The 18,106-nt window shown below is 32.7% G+C and overlaps 2 protein-coding genes across 3 annotated transcripts; one reads left to right on the plus strand and one right to left on the minus strand.

Moving 5' to 3' along the window:
* Positions 1–1,550: 1,550 nt before the first annotated feature.
* On the minus strand, positions 1,551–4,331 carry LOC130014457 (F-box protein At5g07610-like). 2 transcript variants are annotated; one of them, XM_050365997.2, is made up of 2 exons: positions 2,746–4,331; positions 1,551–2,351 (listed from the first exon to the last, which is right to left on the minus strand). In XM_050365997.2, the coding sequence occupies exon 1, from the start codon at positions 3,880–3,882 to the stop codon at positions 2,746–2,748; it is 1,137 nt and encodes a 378-aa protein (XP_050221954.1). In that variant the 5' UTR covers positions 3,883–4,331; the 3' UTR covers positions 1,551–2,351. The 2 variants fall into 2 exon arrangements, with proteins under 2 accessions (XP_050221954.1, XP_050221952.1); XM_050365995.2 differs by having other exon boundaries at positions 1,551–2,372; positions 2,746–4,330.
* A 4,011-nt stretch (positions 4,332–8,342) lies between these two features.
* On the plus strand, positions 8,343–14,659 carry LOC130015298 (uncharacterized). Its single transcript, XM_056105096.1, has 9 exons — positions 8,343–8,511; positions 10,615–10,682; positions 10,736–10,905; positions 10,993–11,053; positions 12,186–12,353; positions 12,457–12,516; positions 12,850–12,951; positions 13,016–13,828; positions 14,202–14,659. The coding sequence occupies exons 1-8, from the start codon at positions 8,343–8,345 to the stop codon at positions 13,826–13,828; spliced, it is 1,611 nt and encodes a 536-aa protein (XP_055961071.1). The 3' UTR covers positions 14,202–14,659.
* Positions 14,660–18,106: the final 3,447 nt, after the last annotated feature.

An 18,106-nucleotide genomic window follows, 5' to 3' on the forward strand; every position in this document is an offset into this window, starting at 1 on the left:
TAACACGATCTTTAAAACGTGGCAATTCAGGGCACCACCTTTCATTTTTTTTAAAAATAACACGGGCACATTTTTAATGGCGTTTTTACTGACGTGGCGTGATACGTGGCACTCTTATCGGGTGTCCAAGTCAGCAATTTTTTTTCAAAAAACGTGCCCATGTTGTTTTTGAAAAGAAATGAAAGGTGATGGCCTGAATTGACACGTTTTAAAGGTCGTGTTATTTTTGAAAATTCGTGTAAAGATGGTGATTTTATATGTAATTAACCCTAAATCTTATACGTATATAGGCTTTTCTGATCTGTTAGTTTACGAATATACTTTATAAATTTTTTTGGTGTTTGACCCATCCATACACGTGTGTAACAAACCTACTCCTGTTGTCCATCTAATATCATGACATCAATCCATTTCATGACACTAATCCATTTTGATTGGCTATTTAATTTGTTATTGGTATTAGAAGGGACATCAAGATAACCAAAAATATTATGTTTTTCATTTTAAAAAAAGATTCTCTTTTAATATTTTTATACCAAAATATAAATAAAAAATAGCGAAATTAATAAATAACAATTAGGGTAACAAATTCTAACGTTTTTTTTTGCTATTTAAATATAATGTTTAAAACGTTGCGAAATAAATTCTAACTTTTTCAATTTTTGCATTTTATAGTCTAGACCGTTTTTTGGCCATTATTTGCATATGTGGCAGTCATATTATTGACATATTAAATCCCAATTTCTTAAAATTTTGCAAATAAAATCTCAACATTTCACATTTTTGCTGTAGTTTAAAAAAGATTACAAAATGCTGAAATTCGAGATGAGACTACAAAATATAGAAAATGGAAATATTGGAGGTTTGTTCCGTAAAGTTTTGAATGTTAAGTTTAAATCACTAAAAAGGTGAAATGTTGGGTTTGTTTTGCCAATATCCCTAAAAAATATAAATATATTTCAAAAACACCAATTTATAAATTAAATATTAAAAATAAAATAAAAAGGGAGATACATTTGAAAATTAAATATGATTCGATTTTAATTATAATTATTCACTGGTTGTCTTTTTAACTTCTCGTTGATTATTTTTTATTGTTCCTTTGTTGTTCTTTTGGTTGCTTTTGGGTTGCTCGTTAGTTACTTGTTGGTTGATCGTTTGTTGTTTGTTAGTTGCTCTTTATTTATCTTCACCATAAATTATTTTCTCCCTTATAAAAATTAATTATTCATAGTTACCTACAACAAATATATATTTATTATCTACTATTTTTACAAATTGCTTTGAAGAATTTTATACAATTATGTGGATTTAATAAGTTAAAAAAAACTATTAATCCTTCTCATATCATCAGATCTAATAATGCCAATGAACAACCAAGAAACAATACAAAATTAATTATCAAGTAATTAAAACTGAATTAGAATTAAATTTAATAATAATGATACAATGTAAGAATTCTTATAATTTAAAGTAAAATGAGGGATAACATGAGTCAGAAGTAGAGCACATTATAAACACATACAGAGGAATTTCTTTCCCGGAATATATTGTCTCTAAAAATTTCTTTTTAAAATTTATTAATTCTCATAAAATGTAAAATTAAAATATAATATAATTTAAATTTCAAAAAGTCAATTTTTATTATTATACATATAAAGTGGGTTAATGGGTGGGTAAGGGTCATAGAGGGTTAGGCTTAATACATAGTTTGACCCCTGAACTTGTACCCTTTTACCCATCTAACCCCTAAATTTAACGTCTCACCTATCGAACCTCTGAAGTTGTTAAATAATCCGATTTAACCCCTGAACTTGATAAATATGTAAGTATTAAACCCTTCGTGTCCACCTGTCACTTGAAACGTTCTAGAAGAAATTGTGTACGGAGGGGTTAAATGTTTACGTATTTATCAAGTTCGGGGGTCAAATCGAGTTATTTAACAAGTTCAGGGGTTCAATAGGTGAGACGTTAAGTTCGGAGGTTAGATAGGTAAAAGGGTAAAAATTCAGGGTTTGAGGGTTATAAGGGTATGGGTACCCATATAAATTTAAAACGGGTCATAAATGGGTAGATTACCCGTTTATGATCCTACCCATTTAAACCTCACCCATACCCACCCAAACCCACCCAATTGCCACCTCTACAGAGGATGCCTTATTATACAAGTATGGATATCATATCAGAGCTCTTACTGCAGCAGTTATCACCTTGTACGTCTGTCGATCCAATAGTACCCCACCCGTCATTATCAGTCATAAATCTGCAAGCATCTAAACTGCAAGAGTACTCTACTTCATTTCAAGTTCCTCTAGGCAGTGCGTCTTCAGCTTCATAGCAAGTGATAAAACCTGCTACCACAAGTGACTGACCTGAAAAATCAAAATCAGAAAACTGAATGTGAAAAATAAATCATTCAAAGATGTTTAACAAATCAAAGAGAGATGACTCATTACCAAACAAATGTTATAAACAGGACTAATCTAAATGTTCCCCTGAAATTATATTGGGAGATCTTGGGTTGGTGAATATCTATCAGTATAAGAGACAAAACAAGAGCATATGATATCAATGCGCGATTTTCGATCATGTCTCCGACTCTTTGTATCTTTTATTTTTCAGTATAATTGTATATACAAATTACTAAAGCCAGTCTTCAATAAGTTGACACCAAAACTGTCATAATGGGACCAATACGCTAGTTGAATAAACCAAAACAATTTAATGACACCGAAATGTACATACCTAAATCAATGAAGATCGAGGAGGGTGATTGGTGAAGTCGTTGAGAACAATAAAGCTGGGAGAGTAAAGGAAGACCGAATATTTGCCTCCGCATATTAATCTGCCTTTGACCATTTTAAAGATGACTTCCAATTTTCCATCTTGAAGATTATAACTGAGGAGCATAGTAGGGAATCCAAGAAAAACAATATCAGCACTTGGATGAATAGCATAGGGCATAAAATTTGTAGAGATGCCATCCTTGCACAGTTCTCTAACTTGGGGACATAAAGACATCAAATGACTAATTGAAAGACAATGCTTCAATCTCCAAAAACAGTCCTCAAGAATCCAAAAACAAAACTTGGATTTGGAAGAATCATGATTGGCATAATATAATTGCCCTTTGGAAAGGCCAATAAAGCCAAACTTGTCTATAGAATTAGCAACAGGCAGCTGAATGGCCTTAGCAATAAGATTGTCCAAGTCAAAACAAAGGAGATACTCTGACATAGATTGCCTGTATAGCTTTCCATTCAAATAAAGAGTGCGCTCAATAAACTTAACAGAACTAAAAACCGATTGTTCAATGCGTAACTTTTGCTTCACCCAGTTTCCAGTAGCTGAAGAGAATACATCAAGCTTTACAAAGCTACAACCGAACTTTATATCAGGAAACCGGATAATTTTGTAGTGTGGTGACATGAAATTTTCAAAAACAAGCGAAGCAACATAAGATTTATATTTGCGTCGGACATAAGGAACAGCAATGCACTGCTTGGTAGTTGGGTTGCAGACGTAATGGCGACCATCTGCTGAAAAAAATAAAAGCAAGCCGTTGCAAGCATCCTGCAGTTGATAGGCTCTGTGTGGTAAGAGTACAGTACAAGATCTGAGAAAACCTGAACAATTGTTATCACAATAACGACCTTGTGGATAAGAAACATAGGCGTTATGATAACTGGAAATTTTTTTGCGTGCAAAAGTGAACAAAAAACCAGAAGGGGTAGTGGATGAAATGCGAGAAATGTTGGGGACACAAACATTCGAGATGAGGTTGTACCAGCCTTTTGAAACCCTCTTACATTGCATCAAACTCTTCACCGGAAGTCTACACAGAATTTCAACTGCTAAATCCTCACTTAGTCTATCATCCATTATTTTTTACTCAACAAAAAAGATACTTAGTTAGGATATTAAATAAGGACGCAAGGAATCCAAATAGCACAAGGATTAAGAATACATATAGTACAAGGACTCCATTGAACAGACTTTATTCTCTAATTTAACTAAAAAGGAACTTAATTTACATCATAATCATGATGGGAAGATACCTAATTCTCTGAATTGGGGAAATTAACAAATAATTGGCAAGGAAAAGACTTCAACCCAATTGAAAGAAACAAGGGTTTGGCATGGAATAAAATTAAAAAAAAAATAGTAAGTACTATGGAGAGAAGAGGAATTCAGACCAGATAGGCAGCATCGCCCCATCAAAAACATCCAAACTTTACTCTTTCCAAATTCAGTTTCGCACCTCGTCGTCGTTGGGAGAGGGATGAAGCAACAACCATAATTTCTCTCTTTCCCTTGTAATTTTGGGTAGAATAATAAACTAGGCTTAAAAAACTAAATCAAAAGGTACAATAAAACACTCGTAGTTTTTCTAAAAGTACAGACCAATCCGCTTACTTTTTCTGGTTATAATAAAGTTTTTTTTATTTTCAAATAGAACAAATAACCCCTTTCGTTCAACACCATTAGAAACATTCGTTAATGACTGGCATGTCTCTCATAATCATATAAGAAAAAAGTTCAAAAATAATTTTAATGTTTAAAATATTTATCGAAAGTCTAAGGGGGTAAGTGTCCCAAAAATTAACTAAAAGAGTTTATTTATTTAATTTTTTTAAAACAACGAGGGTTTAATTGTTCAATTTTAAAAATATGAGGGTTTAATTTTGTCAAAAAAATAAAAGGGCTGATTTGTATTTTTGAGAAAAGTCAAGGGTTTTTTTTGTACATTATGTCATAAACTAATAAAAACTACATATTAATAATTTTAACAAATTAATATAAATATTTTATTCAAATTTGAAATTTTTATTTAGCTAAGTATTTTATATGTGTTGGATAAATTATTTATTAAAAATTTAAATATAAATAAAATGATAAATGGCTAAAAAGATAAAAATAAAAAATTAAGTAGGCATAAATTTAAACTTCAAAAACATATCTATCAAACTTCTATTCAAAAGATAAACAAATTAATTCGCAAATGCCGAATATCTTTAATAATGCAATATCATGCGTGAATATTCTTCACAATCACCAATTCTTCTGAAATAGAGAACGCTCGTTGAACAAGCGCATGCGGATTCTTTTATTACTTCTACTGGTCGTGTGCTTGCGCATTGCGCGAAATCAATAAAATGTTTATTTTTTTATATTACCAGTTAGATGATTTAATAAAATAAATAAATAGTGATTTTTTGAAAGAATATGGTAAAATATATAATACTATTTACTTCATATACAAGTTATTATTATCACATTTCACGTTTTTTCCGATTTAGGCACAATTTGAAAAAATGTGTTACCATAATATTTTTATATTTTTTTAGAAAATGGTTGGTGGTTTTTGTTCGAGCGTTCCAGAAATTATACAAATTAGAGATTTTAAAATTAAATCAAGCGAATATAACAGTTTTTAAAGGATCTTAAAAAACCCTTAAGAATTCTTAAATAAATTTACTAATATCATTTAAAATTGAAAAGAGAGCTTTTGTATTTGAAAAAAATTTAAATTGACACTATAATTATTGTATAAAAAATAATGTTGAAAAACAAAATTAAACTAAGAAAAACGTGAATTGCAGTACATATAAATTCACGGAACGAGACATTTTTAGGTAGAGTCAGTTCACCACGTCATTCGTAGACTAAGTCTATCGCATTACGACATGTCATTAAAATGACCACGTCATTCGTAGACACAAGGGCAGTTGGACATACATATAAGGTTAGAAATACTTTTAAACCTCGTTGACTTTGAGTGCCTGGCACTCGCGCGGGTTTTGAACATCGGTCTGGCGGGAATAGGCTCTCGGTCAGATCATGGAATTTGATTATGTCATCGATACAAATCCACTGGTTCAAACCAGAGTTGATTCAGAGTCCGGTTGAACCCGAAAATTGGTCTGGAAGTTGCTAATCAGGTCGGATCTGATTCGATGGGCTCAGTTGACTGGGCAGATTACAATAACGGGCTTTGAGGCCCTAAAAACATCGGGTTAAGCCCATTTACTATTATTGAAAGGTCCTACAACTAAAAAATATTTTTGGAATCAAACTGAGCCTAATCCGGAACCCGGATGAGCCCGAAGACGCGTATAGAAGTTTGGATCGAAGCTGGAAGGATCTGGAAAGTGATTCTGGGAAGCTGAGGATGAAGAACACGGCGCCGGAAGGTTGGAGTGGCGGCGGCGCCAACTTATTCTGGCGGCGGTGCCGGTTTTAGTGGCGGCGGCGCCGGTTCGTCGGCAGGTTCAGAGCTCGTTTTGTTTTGCTTCGTTCTCACTCGTTTCAACTCCGTTTTTCATGAAAAAGTAGTCAAAAGCGCATTAAATCGAACAAGGAATTCAAAAAACACATAATCAGGGTGTTTAAATCTCATCTAGGCAAAAAGTTATTTATTGACAGCATGTACGTTTTTCAAGTTTTCATATCAAAACAAGCTAAAATCTCCTAGAAACATGATTTCTAAGAGCTCTAGATTAACTGGGTTTATGTATTTGAGTTTAAACATGATTAATTACATAAATTTAATATGTCTGTCATCGAATTTCGTGGCAATTTATTGAAAGCATCGATTTAGTTAACATGGCAATTTTAATGGAAAAAGTATTGAAACTATCCCAACATGCATCATAAGCACATAATTACATTAATCATGACAATTTTACACATATTTATGGCAAATCAAAGAAACATAATAAGAGAGTCCTCAGAATTACCGGTCTGAGTCATTGGCTCGTTTGTCATCGAAGTTGATGTGGAATCCGGCTTCGAATCCGGTGCTTGCGCTGCGTTCTTGGAGAATTATCACGTACTAGGGCGTTTCAGGAGTGGATTTGTGTGTGTGTGTGTGTTGTGATTTCGGGTTTGCTATTCTAGGGTGGTGGCCTGAATTCTGCTTAGTATTTTCTAGGGTTTGTGTGCCACCGTGTCTGATTTCTAGGGTTTGTGTGTTACCGTGTATGATTTCTAGGGTTTGTGTGCCACCGTTAGCCACGCTGGCTTAAGGCTGTATTTATAGTGATTAGGGGTGATCTAAGGTTTCCTAGAATCTTCTAGAACATTCTAGAATATTCTAGGATAAAAGTGTGATAAGTTATTAAGTGTTGAGATTAGCCTTAAACTTTATTTTTTAATTAAATTCGGATTTAAAATTGATGGCTAGGTAATAGATTGTTAAAAGTGCGTTTTGGTGTCCGAAAGTGTTAAAAAAGGTTCTTCGAGCCCTACAGGTTTGGTTAAGGTCAATTTCAGTCCATCAAACTTGAAAATTGGCCTCATAAACTTTTAAAATATGGCGATTAATCCATTTTCTAGACTTACATTACAACTTTTTTGGATTTTTATGGGCTATTTACGTCTAATTTCGTTTTAATCCTCCAAGTTTGCAACTGTGCACAGATTACGCCTTGTAATATCCCGTATTTTTGAATTATTTTTTTGAATTATTTTTTATTTTAACTTTTGTATTCCGTCAAGTTTTAAGTAATTTATTATTATTACTATTATTATATATTTTTACTTAATTTTATTTGAGTCGTTCGTTGATTCGTTCGTGGTTCGTTTCGAGCTCGATTTGTATTATTAAATTTTAACGTATGCTTATTAATTAAAAAAAAAAATCAAGTTTTTAAGCCCATACATGCACTACCTTATTCTCCCACGTAAATTATGGACATGGAAGGCCCATGCCTTTAGTAAATTAGAAAGCCCATACTTTGTTACTTAATCTTTTATGCAGAATCATCTTCTTCCTAGTTCCTATATAATCGTTTTCATATGTTTCTAAACCTATTTTCTTTTCTTTCGTTATTAAACAAAACTCTAGCCGTCACACACATCAAACCCTCCTGAGATATCGTTTTCCTCATTCCATTCATCCGTATCGAATCCGGTAAGTTCCACGTTACTCTTATCGCAATTCGTTCGATATCGTTTTGTTGGTTCTTAACTCATATTCCCTTTTATGATAGATTAATCTGAGTTTTCCTTCAACAATTCATCTATCTCATTCGTTATTTATCATCTCTACGTGTTGAAATTCGAAAACGGTACGTAAATCTAATTCGTTTAAGCGTCACGACGGTTCATCGCTTTGAATTATTTGCTGCCGTTTCTTATCGTTTATTTGCTGTCATTGTTTGATGATTTCATAATATTATTATGAGATGTTGATATCATAGTCGTTGATTAGAAACGTTAGGCTTGGTTTCCTTTGAGTTCGCATGAATCGTTCATTGTCTGCAACTTTGTTATTGTTACCCACCATTCTGCCGATTGATTCTTGCTCACGGAATTGATTTTTATTACTGTGAGATTATATGGTTAGGCTTAATAGGAATTGTTATGGTTTTAAGGTGGATGTTGAAGTTGTTAATTATGTGGTATTTGGCGGCAACTTATTCTTTCAAACTATTTGGCCATTTTTCATTATTTTATATGGATGTTCATTATTAAAATATGCATGTGTTATGGTTACTGCAACTAGAAGTACATCATTGGCTTGTTTGTTCTTTTTTTTGCTTGGTTTGGCTTCGTTTTCTTTTTAAGTAAAATCAAATGGGTTTTAACTTTTTTTATTGGGGTCTTAGGGATTGTTTAATCAAAGATCATTGAATTAATATTGATTTGTATCCGGACTTTCAATTATCGTTTTCACTTCTAAAATTCTAATCGATAAAATTATTTAAATCTAATAATATTATTAGTGTCGATTTAAATTTATATCGTTTTTATTATTATTACATTTTAAAAACGATAATTATTTTATAGTCTAAAGTCATATAATTACTCGGGTTATTATTTTATTTTAGGATTATTGGCTAAGCATGTCAATTTGGCTAATTTGCAGTTTAGCCCCGAAAAGTTTCTAAAAAACTTATTTAAGTTAAGTTTTTATCAATAGGATAATTTTTGGACGTTTATTTGATTTATAATTTAGTAAATTGAAAATGAGTAGTTAAATTTGATTTCGAATATCAAATTGGCTAAATTACAGTTTAGCCCCTAAACATTTTTGAACCTAAATCGGCTAAAGTACAGTTTAGTCCCTAAACTTTATAAACTTAAAATGGTTAAGTTTAAATCGTAACTTGGGTTACTTGAATTAGAAGATATTAAATTCTATTTTAATATAGATAATTATTTTTATCAAGTATTTAATTTATAAATTCGGATTTATAAATTTAATAAGTTTTGGTTTGGGTTAGACTGTGGTCGCCCGATTAGTGGGAAGAAGCTTGGTAGTTTTTAGTAACTCGGCTGACTCACTGATATGGATTTTAACTTGGGTTAATTTAATTAAATTATTTTACGAATCATTTTAAATATATTTATATGATTTGTACTCTATAACTGGGTTATTTTGGAATGCATTTAATATAGGTGCTATTAAATGTGACTTGGTATTGTGTTGTGCTAGTCCTACGTGGTGTTTAGTACTCTTTAGAGTTAGGGTCTGATTTTAATTATGATTTTAATATTTTATTTAGACTCGTCGACTGTTCGTACTTCAGAGGCGAACCAGAGTTAGATTGCTTGTCAAGTTTCACGTGGAATAGCAAGCAGTGAGTTTATATCTCTATTTACCTCTTTATTAAGCAAATATTATATTTTGTATATGTATATGTATATGTATAAACAGCTTTTGAACTGTTTTTCGGCATTGTGGATTTGATTTGGAACGTGCTACTCGATGGGCATCATCGGAACTGCGTGCGCACCGGTAATGATTATGGTATTGAGGTAGGTTTGAGATACGTCTCACCTTAGTGAGGGCACCGGTGGAAGATACGTCTCCTGGGCTCACTATTTATTAAGTGTTAGTCGGGGATCGGTTATTGAGATACGTCTCACCGACACGACAATGGATTTAGAATTGTGGTTTAGGGTTTCATTGATAATCCATAATGAAAATGTTTTATTAAACGTTTTAAAGGTTTTTAACTTAATAAATGTAAATGGTTATATAAACTCTACTCAGTAAATCTGACCCCGTTGTTTTCCCAAATTTTCCAGGTTTGTGATTTGAGCTTTTGTCGATCTCCGTTTCTTCATTCTCGGAGGTTCTTTATTTATTTTCAAAATAAAAGAGTCGAACTGTTTTAAACTCTTAGACCGCAGTAGTAGTATTGGATTATTTATGTTTTAGTCTTATACTTATTGTTTTAGACTATTGTTTGTTGATATAGATCAACTATGATTTTATCAGCTTTGGCATGATTACAGTAACTTTGGTATTATATATTGATTTGCCATGTTGTTGGAGTTTAATTTGAAATTAAGTATGCTTTGAATATATGTTGCTTAAATGTACTGCTAGACTAGGTTGGAGTCTCGGTTTCCCCGAGCATGTGGTTTTCTGCAGGTACATTGTTTTAAATGTTATAAATTGGTTATCTGCAAGGCTAGCTACGGGTTTTGGTACAACCATACCCATACCCTAGCGCCGGTCACGATTCATGAAAATGGGTCGTGACACGCCTACTTAGATTCCAGCAAGCAAATCGAAAGCTCGTCACCCGAACAGATTTCTCTGGAAATCATCATTAGCCGCTTCAGTTTCTTATCACTTTTTACTTGTCCAAAAAATAGGTGTCTACACGGCGCAAGAGATTAGTGGGAATGTGTCGAAGGAGGAGAGTAGAATTTTTGGGAGCAGCGTGATGTGAAAGGGTATAAAACTTGATTGGACTTTTGTATCAATTATCGGAAGGAATCTTCGAGAATTTTTAAGGAGAAGAGAAGATTCTTGGTTGTTGTTGCTTCAGGTGGAGTGAATCAACAGAGAGTTCAGATTGTTGACGCGGTTGTCATTGCTAGAACTCTTAAAGCTACCATGGTTTTGCCTGTTTTGCAGGTTAATCTCATATGGAAAGATGATAGGTAGTATAAAAAATAATGCTTTGATGGTTGATTATTTACTTTCTTTGAAGATTGATTATTGATTAGCCTCTGGGTCATGTTTTGCAGGTTAATCTCATATGTTGTACTTGCTAGTTTTGTAGGTGGAATTCATACCGATGACCTAATAGTAGCGTTGTAGTAACTTCACACAGTCTGGATGCGCTAAAAAAAGTGAGTCAACGCATTCGTATCCTAATCAGCAAGCGTCCATTGCAGTGTTTTAAAAATCGGACCGGCCGGTCGGACAGGTTGAACCGCGAACTGGTAAGTAGTCCGGTCTGAAAAGGCAAAAAACCGGATCTTTTGGTTGGACCGGATTGGACCGGTATGAACCGGTAAAAAACCGGGTGTTGAACCGCATTGGACCGGTAAAAACCGGTCAAAGGGAATTTTTTTCAAATTTTTTTAATTTATTAAACCGGTTGAACCGGAAACCGGTGGCCTCACCTGTTCGGCCACCGGTTCGACCACCGGTTCGGTTTTTAAAACACTGGTCCATTGTACATATTTCCTCTCCACGGCTAGATGATAAAACTGCCCCTCCACGTCTCTACCCTCAAAACTGGACCTCATCGGACTATCTCTGTAGTTGTACACTTGTCTTCGTGTGGGGTTATCTAATGGATTATTCTCCTGAAGGGATGCCAAAATAGCACACGACTTAATTTGAGCCGCACTCATATCCCGCACAATGAGTTTGGACGCCAGACTTAGTCCACTCATCTGCCGATGTCCCTCAGGAGACACTGCTAAATTATGGCAGTGCATACTCTTTATCCCAAGTCTTACAATGACAACCCATGATTTTTTTATAAAATAACACCACAACTGATAATGGGCATTTGAACGCTTTCGTCTTGGTATTTTTTCATGAAGAAGAATTCGCCAAAGAGCCTGAATACCGTTTACCCCGTGAACATCTCAAAATCTTCTGAGTCCCCCCATTTTCGTGAGAAGATATAACCAATTTGAACATAATCTGGATAGCAATTGTTTTAGCCCATTTAATCGCTTCAGAATCACTTTAAACAGTTGTGCGTCATTGAATTGTCCACTGTATTTGATATGATCACCGTCAACATCTTCAAACTAAAACTGTAAAATATATATAATTAATATTAACATTTGCATTATTATTATTATTATTATTATTATTAATAATAAATAATTAAATAATTTCAATTCAAATATTCATTATTTAAAAAAAAGATGGCGTAGCAGCGGCAACCGGAAACACCTTTGGCATATGTTTTCTGCAGAAACGCCCTAGGAGGGCGTTTTCTGTCAGCGGAAACACCCTAGCAGGGCATTTTCAGTATGTTGAAAACACCCATGGAAGGCGTTTTCAAGAGACTGAAAACACCCATGGAAGGCGTTTTCAAGAGACTGAAAACGCCTTCCTAGGGCGTTTCTGTTGCAGATATACAGCAAATATATCAAAAAAAAATTGAAATTAAATATTTTAAGCGATAAAAATTACCCCGGAATTGGATGGAATACTTGATTCCGATTCTTGATGTTCGTTTTCAGACGAATTCGAAGCGTCGTCCATTATCAGATTCGAATGAGGCGGAGAGAATGTTTTTTTTTGTATTTTCATAAAAAGGACAAATATGTAAAAAACAGGGACGGTGGCTAGTAAATGAGGGTGGTATTTAGTAATTCAGTTTATTTATATTTTGAATAGAAGTTTCAAGTTTTTTTGAACAAAATAGAAGTTTCAAGTTTGATAGATATGTTTTTGAATATTTAATCTTTTCATTTTTACCTTTTTAACCATTTATCATTTTATTTCTATTTAAATTTTTAATAAATAATTTGTCCAACTCATATTAAATACTTTGCCAAATAAATATTTTTTTTAAATTTCGAATTTAAATAAAATATAGTATATTGTAATTTGTTAAAATTATTAATATGTAGTTTTTAAAGCTTAGTTTATTCTACTATCCAAAATTACAAGGGAAAGATAGAAATTATACTTGCTGCTTCATCCCTCTCCCAGCGACGACGAGGTGCGAAACTGTATTTGGATGTTTTTGATGGGGCGATGCTGCCTATCTGGTCTGAATTCCTCTTCTCTCCATAGTACTTACTATTTTTTTCAGCAGATGGTCGCCATTACGTCTGCAACCCAACTACCAAGCAGTGCATTGCTGTTCCTTATGTCCAACGCAAATATAAATCTTATGTTGCTTCGCTTGTTTTTGAAAATTTCATGTCGCCACAATACAAAATTATCCGGTTTCCTGATATAAAGTTCGGTTGTAGCTTTGTAAAGCTTGATGTATTCTCTTCAGCTACTGGAAACTGGGTGAAGCAAAAGTTACGCATTGAACAATCGGTTTTTAGTTCTGTTAAGTTTATTGAGCGCACTCTTTATTTGAATGGGAAGCTATACAGGCAATCTATGTCGAAGTATCTCCTTTGTTTTGACTTGGACAATCTTATTGCTAAGGCAATTCTGCTACCTGTTGCTAATTCTATAGACAAGTTTGGCTTTATTGGCCTTTCCAAAGGGCTATTATATTATGCCAATCATGATTCTTCCAAATCTAAGTTTTGTTTTTGGATTCTTGAGGACTGTTTTTGGAGATTGAAGCATTGCATTTTAATTAGTCATTTGATGTCTTTAAGTCCCCAAGTTAGAGAACTGTGCAAGGATCGCATCTCTACAAATTTTATGGCCTATGCTATTCATCCAAGTGCTGATATTGTATTTCTTGGATTCCCTACTATGCTCCTCAGTTATAATCTTCAAGATGGAAAATTGGAAGTCATCTTTAAAATGGTCAAAGGCAGATTAATATGCGGAGGCAAATATTCGGTCTTCCTTTACTCTCCCAGCTTTATTGTTCTCAACGACTTCACCAATCACGCTCCTCGATCTTCATTGATTTAGGTATGTACATTTCGGTGTCAGTAAATTGTTTTGGTTTATTCAACTAGTGTATTGGTCCCATTATGACAGTTTTGGTGTCAACTTATTGAAGACTGGCTTTAGTAATTTGTATATACAATTATACTGAAAAATAAAAGATACAAAGAGTCGGAGACATGATCGAAAATCGCGCATTGATATCATATGCTCTTGTTTTGTCTCTTATACTGATAGATATTCACCAACCCAAGATCTCCCAATATAATTTCAGGGGAACATTTAGATTAGTCCTGTTTATAACATTTGTTTGGTAATGAGTCATCTTTCTTTGATTTGTTATCCATCTTTGAATGATTTATTTTTCACATTCAGTTTTCTGATTTCATTATTTTAGGTTTTATCACTTGCTATGAAGCTGAAGACGCACTGCCAAGAGGAATTTGAGATGAAACGGAGTATTTAGCAGTTTAGATGCTTGCAGATTTATGACTGATAATGAAGGTGATAACTGCAGCAGTAAGAGCTCTGATATGATATCCATACTTGTATGATAAGGCATCCATCTATTTTCAAAAACAAAACTATAAAAGAAGGTTCTCTACATCTAAGAAAGAGTTTGCACTTTTGATTTGTTAGTTTCGGTTTCTTTTCCCGCGCAAAGTACTAGTATAGCAGCAAACTGAATGACTGTGCGAGGCCATAACTAACTCTTCTTACGTGGCTTGTTTTGATTAGTCCTCTGTATGTGTTTATAATGTGCTCTACTTCTGATGAATGATCTTACATTTGTTTTAAGAGAAATCGTAAACTTCAATAGAATTGCGTGGAATCTGTTTTCATGAACTTCTTAAATGCTTGTTCTACTGCTTTTCACGCTGTTGGTAATTTAATTCTCTCATATTTTCTCTTTACTTTTAATTTCTCTTGCAAAAATGAAAATCTAGTAAAGTTTATGTATTTAATATGTTTTTTTTCTGTATGGATTGTGTAGAGGAGGCAAAGAATAGATTGAAACATTCAGGATATGTGCAAGTTTCAGAGAGAGATGGTTGGAATCTTGAACCTGGAAATAAATATGTTTTCACTAGGGATTACTCTACTATTGTTGCTTTTGCCATTGGTAGAGAGTGATGTTTTTCATCGTAACAGAAAAAGTTTTGGTAGCAGGACACGAACTAATTCAAATCATGATAGATTTACACAGCATTGTCATTACAACAATAACAATGTATTGTATCATCGGAGTGATATTGAAAACAATTTTCATGGCAAAAAAAATATTGGATTTAGGGGTGTACAGTATTCGGTTGAAACCAAATTAACTGACCGAATCAAACCAAAAATTTAATTCATTTTGGTTTTTATTTTTAAAAAGTTTGGTTAATTCGGTTTTGGATATGAAACTTTCAAATTAACCGAATCGACCAAATTGAATTATATATACTATAATGTTATTTTTATAATTTCTTTAAAAAACTAAGTTAATTATGTAATTTTTTTAGAACTTAGTTACTAAATGCCCTTAAAAGTGTACATTAATTATAATTTAGTATTAAAATTATTATTTTTTTATTTTTTAATAATTAATATTAATAAAATTCGGCTATTTCGGTTAACCGAAATAATATTTCAGTTCGGTTTTGGTTTGGTTTTATTATAATTCGGTACGGTTTTAGTTATGGAGATTGCTAACATTTTGGATTTGGTTAATTCGATTTCGGTTAGGTGACTAAACCGACCGATGCAAATTCCTAATTGGATTTGATTAAAACGGTGACGTTTTATATTACGAAGTTTATGTTGATGGCACTTTTTACTATCCAAAAATAAATAACTGCGGTGATGACGATGTAAATAAATATTCGTCCCCTGATGGTCTTGGTGATAATCATAAGAGCATCTGCAATGCAGTGTTATTTTATATGCTAAATTTAGCATGAAAAAGTAACAAAATACTATATTTAGCATACAATTCTAATTTTATCTTCAATGCAAAATGCTAAAAAATGTTATAATTATTTACTATCATAAATATATATCAACTTTAAAAAAAAAAAACAATTCAATTATATGTTTTATAAATTATTTTAACATAAATTTTATTTTTCAATTGATATAATAATGAGATTTTTTTCTAAAAAATTATTAAGATAATCGATGGATTATATAAAAATAAATTATTTTATAAATTATTTAATATATTGGCGTGTGGTCTATTTTTTTAATTAATCAAAATTGTAAAATAAAAAAAGAGTATAATTTAAAATAAATAATGAAATTAAAATAAATAATACAAAAAGAAGTAATAGTAAAAAATTATAATTAACAATGAATTTTAATTGGTTGTTGAAGTTTAGCGTATGCTATAGTTGATGCTAAATTTAAGACATGATATAGCATATGCTAAATTTAGCACCGAATATAGCATCGCATTAGAGATTGATTTTAAAGCTCAATGCCAAATTATAGCATTAGCATGGCAATTTACCATTGCATTGTGGATGCTCTAAGTATAAGAGAGATTTTTTTTTTTCAAGATAAAAAAATAGATAGAAGAGGCAAATCTTACATCCTAGAGCTATAGGAACAAAATGATATGTATCTGGTTTTGGCCTCTTGGGCCAAATTATGCGCCAAATGATTCTGTAACCTACTAATAAATGCAAAAGAACAGAAATTAAACAAAGGCTTAAGGTGTCAAATATCTTAACAATTTTCCCAAAAGCTTTTGGTCAGTGGAAGATGCAGTCTGTATCGCTCTCAAATCAATGGAGGAATTTTCAAAGGGTCAGAAGAAGTCAGTAGAAGACAGAATCCTTCCGGACCCTCTACTGCTTGAGACCCTCCAGGGTATCTCAGGCACTTTAGATCCGATGGAGCATGTTGTTAGAATCCAATATGATATAGGCACAAGCGTGGAGCATCATTTTGGCTCTATTGTGGGAGTGGCTTTTGATCAGGAAGGGCATATATTGGGGAGATTTTCTGCAATCATCCGATCTATTTGGGACCCAGAAATTTTTGAATTCATCGCTCTTCATGAGTTCATGAATTGGGCCATAAGCATGAACTGGAGATCGGTTAACTTTTCAGGCGAAGCCATTCTAGTTTCCCACACTGTCAATTCTGGCTTTTGTGCCTCAGCAGTTAATTGGGAAACTTGTCAAGATATTTGACACCTTGAACCTTTGTATAATATCTATTCTTTTGCGTTTATTAGTAGGTTACAGAATCATTTGGCGCATAATTTGGCCCAAGAGGCTAAAGCCAGATACATCTAATTTTGTTTCTATAGCTCTAGGATGTAAGATTTGCCTTTTTTTATCTATTTTCCATCTTGAAAATAAAAATAAAAAATCTCTTATACTTATGATTATCACCAAGACCATCAGCGGAAGGATATTTATTTACATCGTCATCATCATAGTTTTTTATTTTTGGATAGTAAAAAGTGCCATCAACATAAACTTCGTAATATAAAACGTCACCGTTTTAATCAAATCCAATTAGGGATGTGCATTGGTCGGTTTAGTCACCGAACCGAACCAAAGTCGAATTAATCAAACTCAAAATGTTAGCAATCTCCATAGCTAAAACCGAACCGAATTATATTAAAACCAAACCAAAACCAAACTGAAATATTATTTCGGTTAACCGGCCAAATTTTATTAATATTAATTATTTAAATTAAAAAATAAAATAATAATTATTTTAATACTAAATTATAATTAATATACACTTTTAAGGGCATTTAGTAACTAAGTTCTAAAAAAATTACATAATTAACTTAGTTTTTTAAAGAAATTATAAAAATAACATTATAGTATATATAATTCAGTTTGGTCGGTTCGGTTAATTTGGAAGTTTCATATCCAAAACCGAATTAACCAAACTTTTTAAAAATAAAAACCGAACCGAATTAACAAAAAACCAAACCGCATTAAATTTTTGGTTTGATTCAATCAGTTAATTTGGTTTCAACCGATTTTCAACCGAATACTGTACACCCCTAAATCCAATAACTTTTTTGCCATGAAAATTGTTTTCAATATCACTCCGATTGTATCATTGTTATTGTTGTAATGACAATGCTATGTAAATCTATCATGATTTGAATTAGTTCGTGTCCGGCTACCGGAACTTTTTCCATTACGATGAAAAACATCACTCTTTACCAATGGCAAAAGCAACAATAGTAGAGTAATTCCTAGTGAAAACATATTTATTTCCAGGTTCAAGATTCCAACCATCTCTCTCTGAAACTTGCACATATCCTGAATGTTTCAATCTATTCTGTGC

The sequence above is a fragment of the Mercurialis annua genome, linkage group LG3 (assembly GCF_937616625.2).
Source record: "Mercurialis annua linkage group LG3, ddMerAnnu1.2, whole genome shotgun sequence".
In the NCBI taxonomy this organism is placed as follows: Eukaryota; Viridiplantae; Streptophyta; class Magnoliopsida; order Malpighiales; family Euphorbiaceae; genus Mercurialis; species Mercurialis annua.

Coding starts and splice junctions, on each gene's coding strand:
- LOC130015298 (XM_056105096.1), top strand. CDS start 8,343: ATGGTTAGGCTTAATAGGAATTGTTATGGTTTTAAGGTGGATGTTGAA. Junction 10,683..10,735: donor GTAGAATTTTTGGGAGCAGC/GTGATGTGAAAG, acceptor AATTATCGGAAG/GAATCTTCGAGAATTTTTAA. Junction 12,952..13,015: donor CGACGACGAGGTGCGAAACT/GTATTTGGATGT, acceptor TTCTCTCCATAG/TACTTACTATTTTTTTCAGC.
- LOC130014457 (XM_050365997.2), bottom strand. CDS start 3,882: ATGGATGATAGACTAAGTGAGGATTTAGCAGTTGAAATTCTGTGTAGA.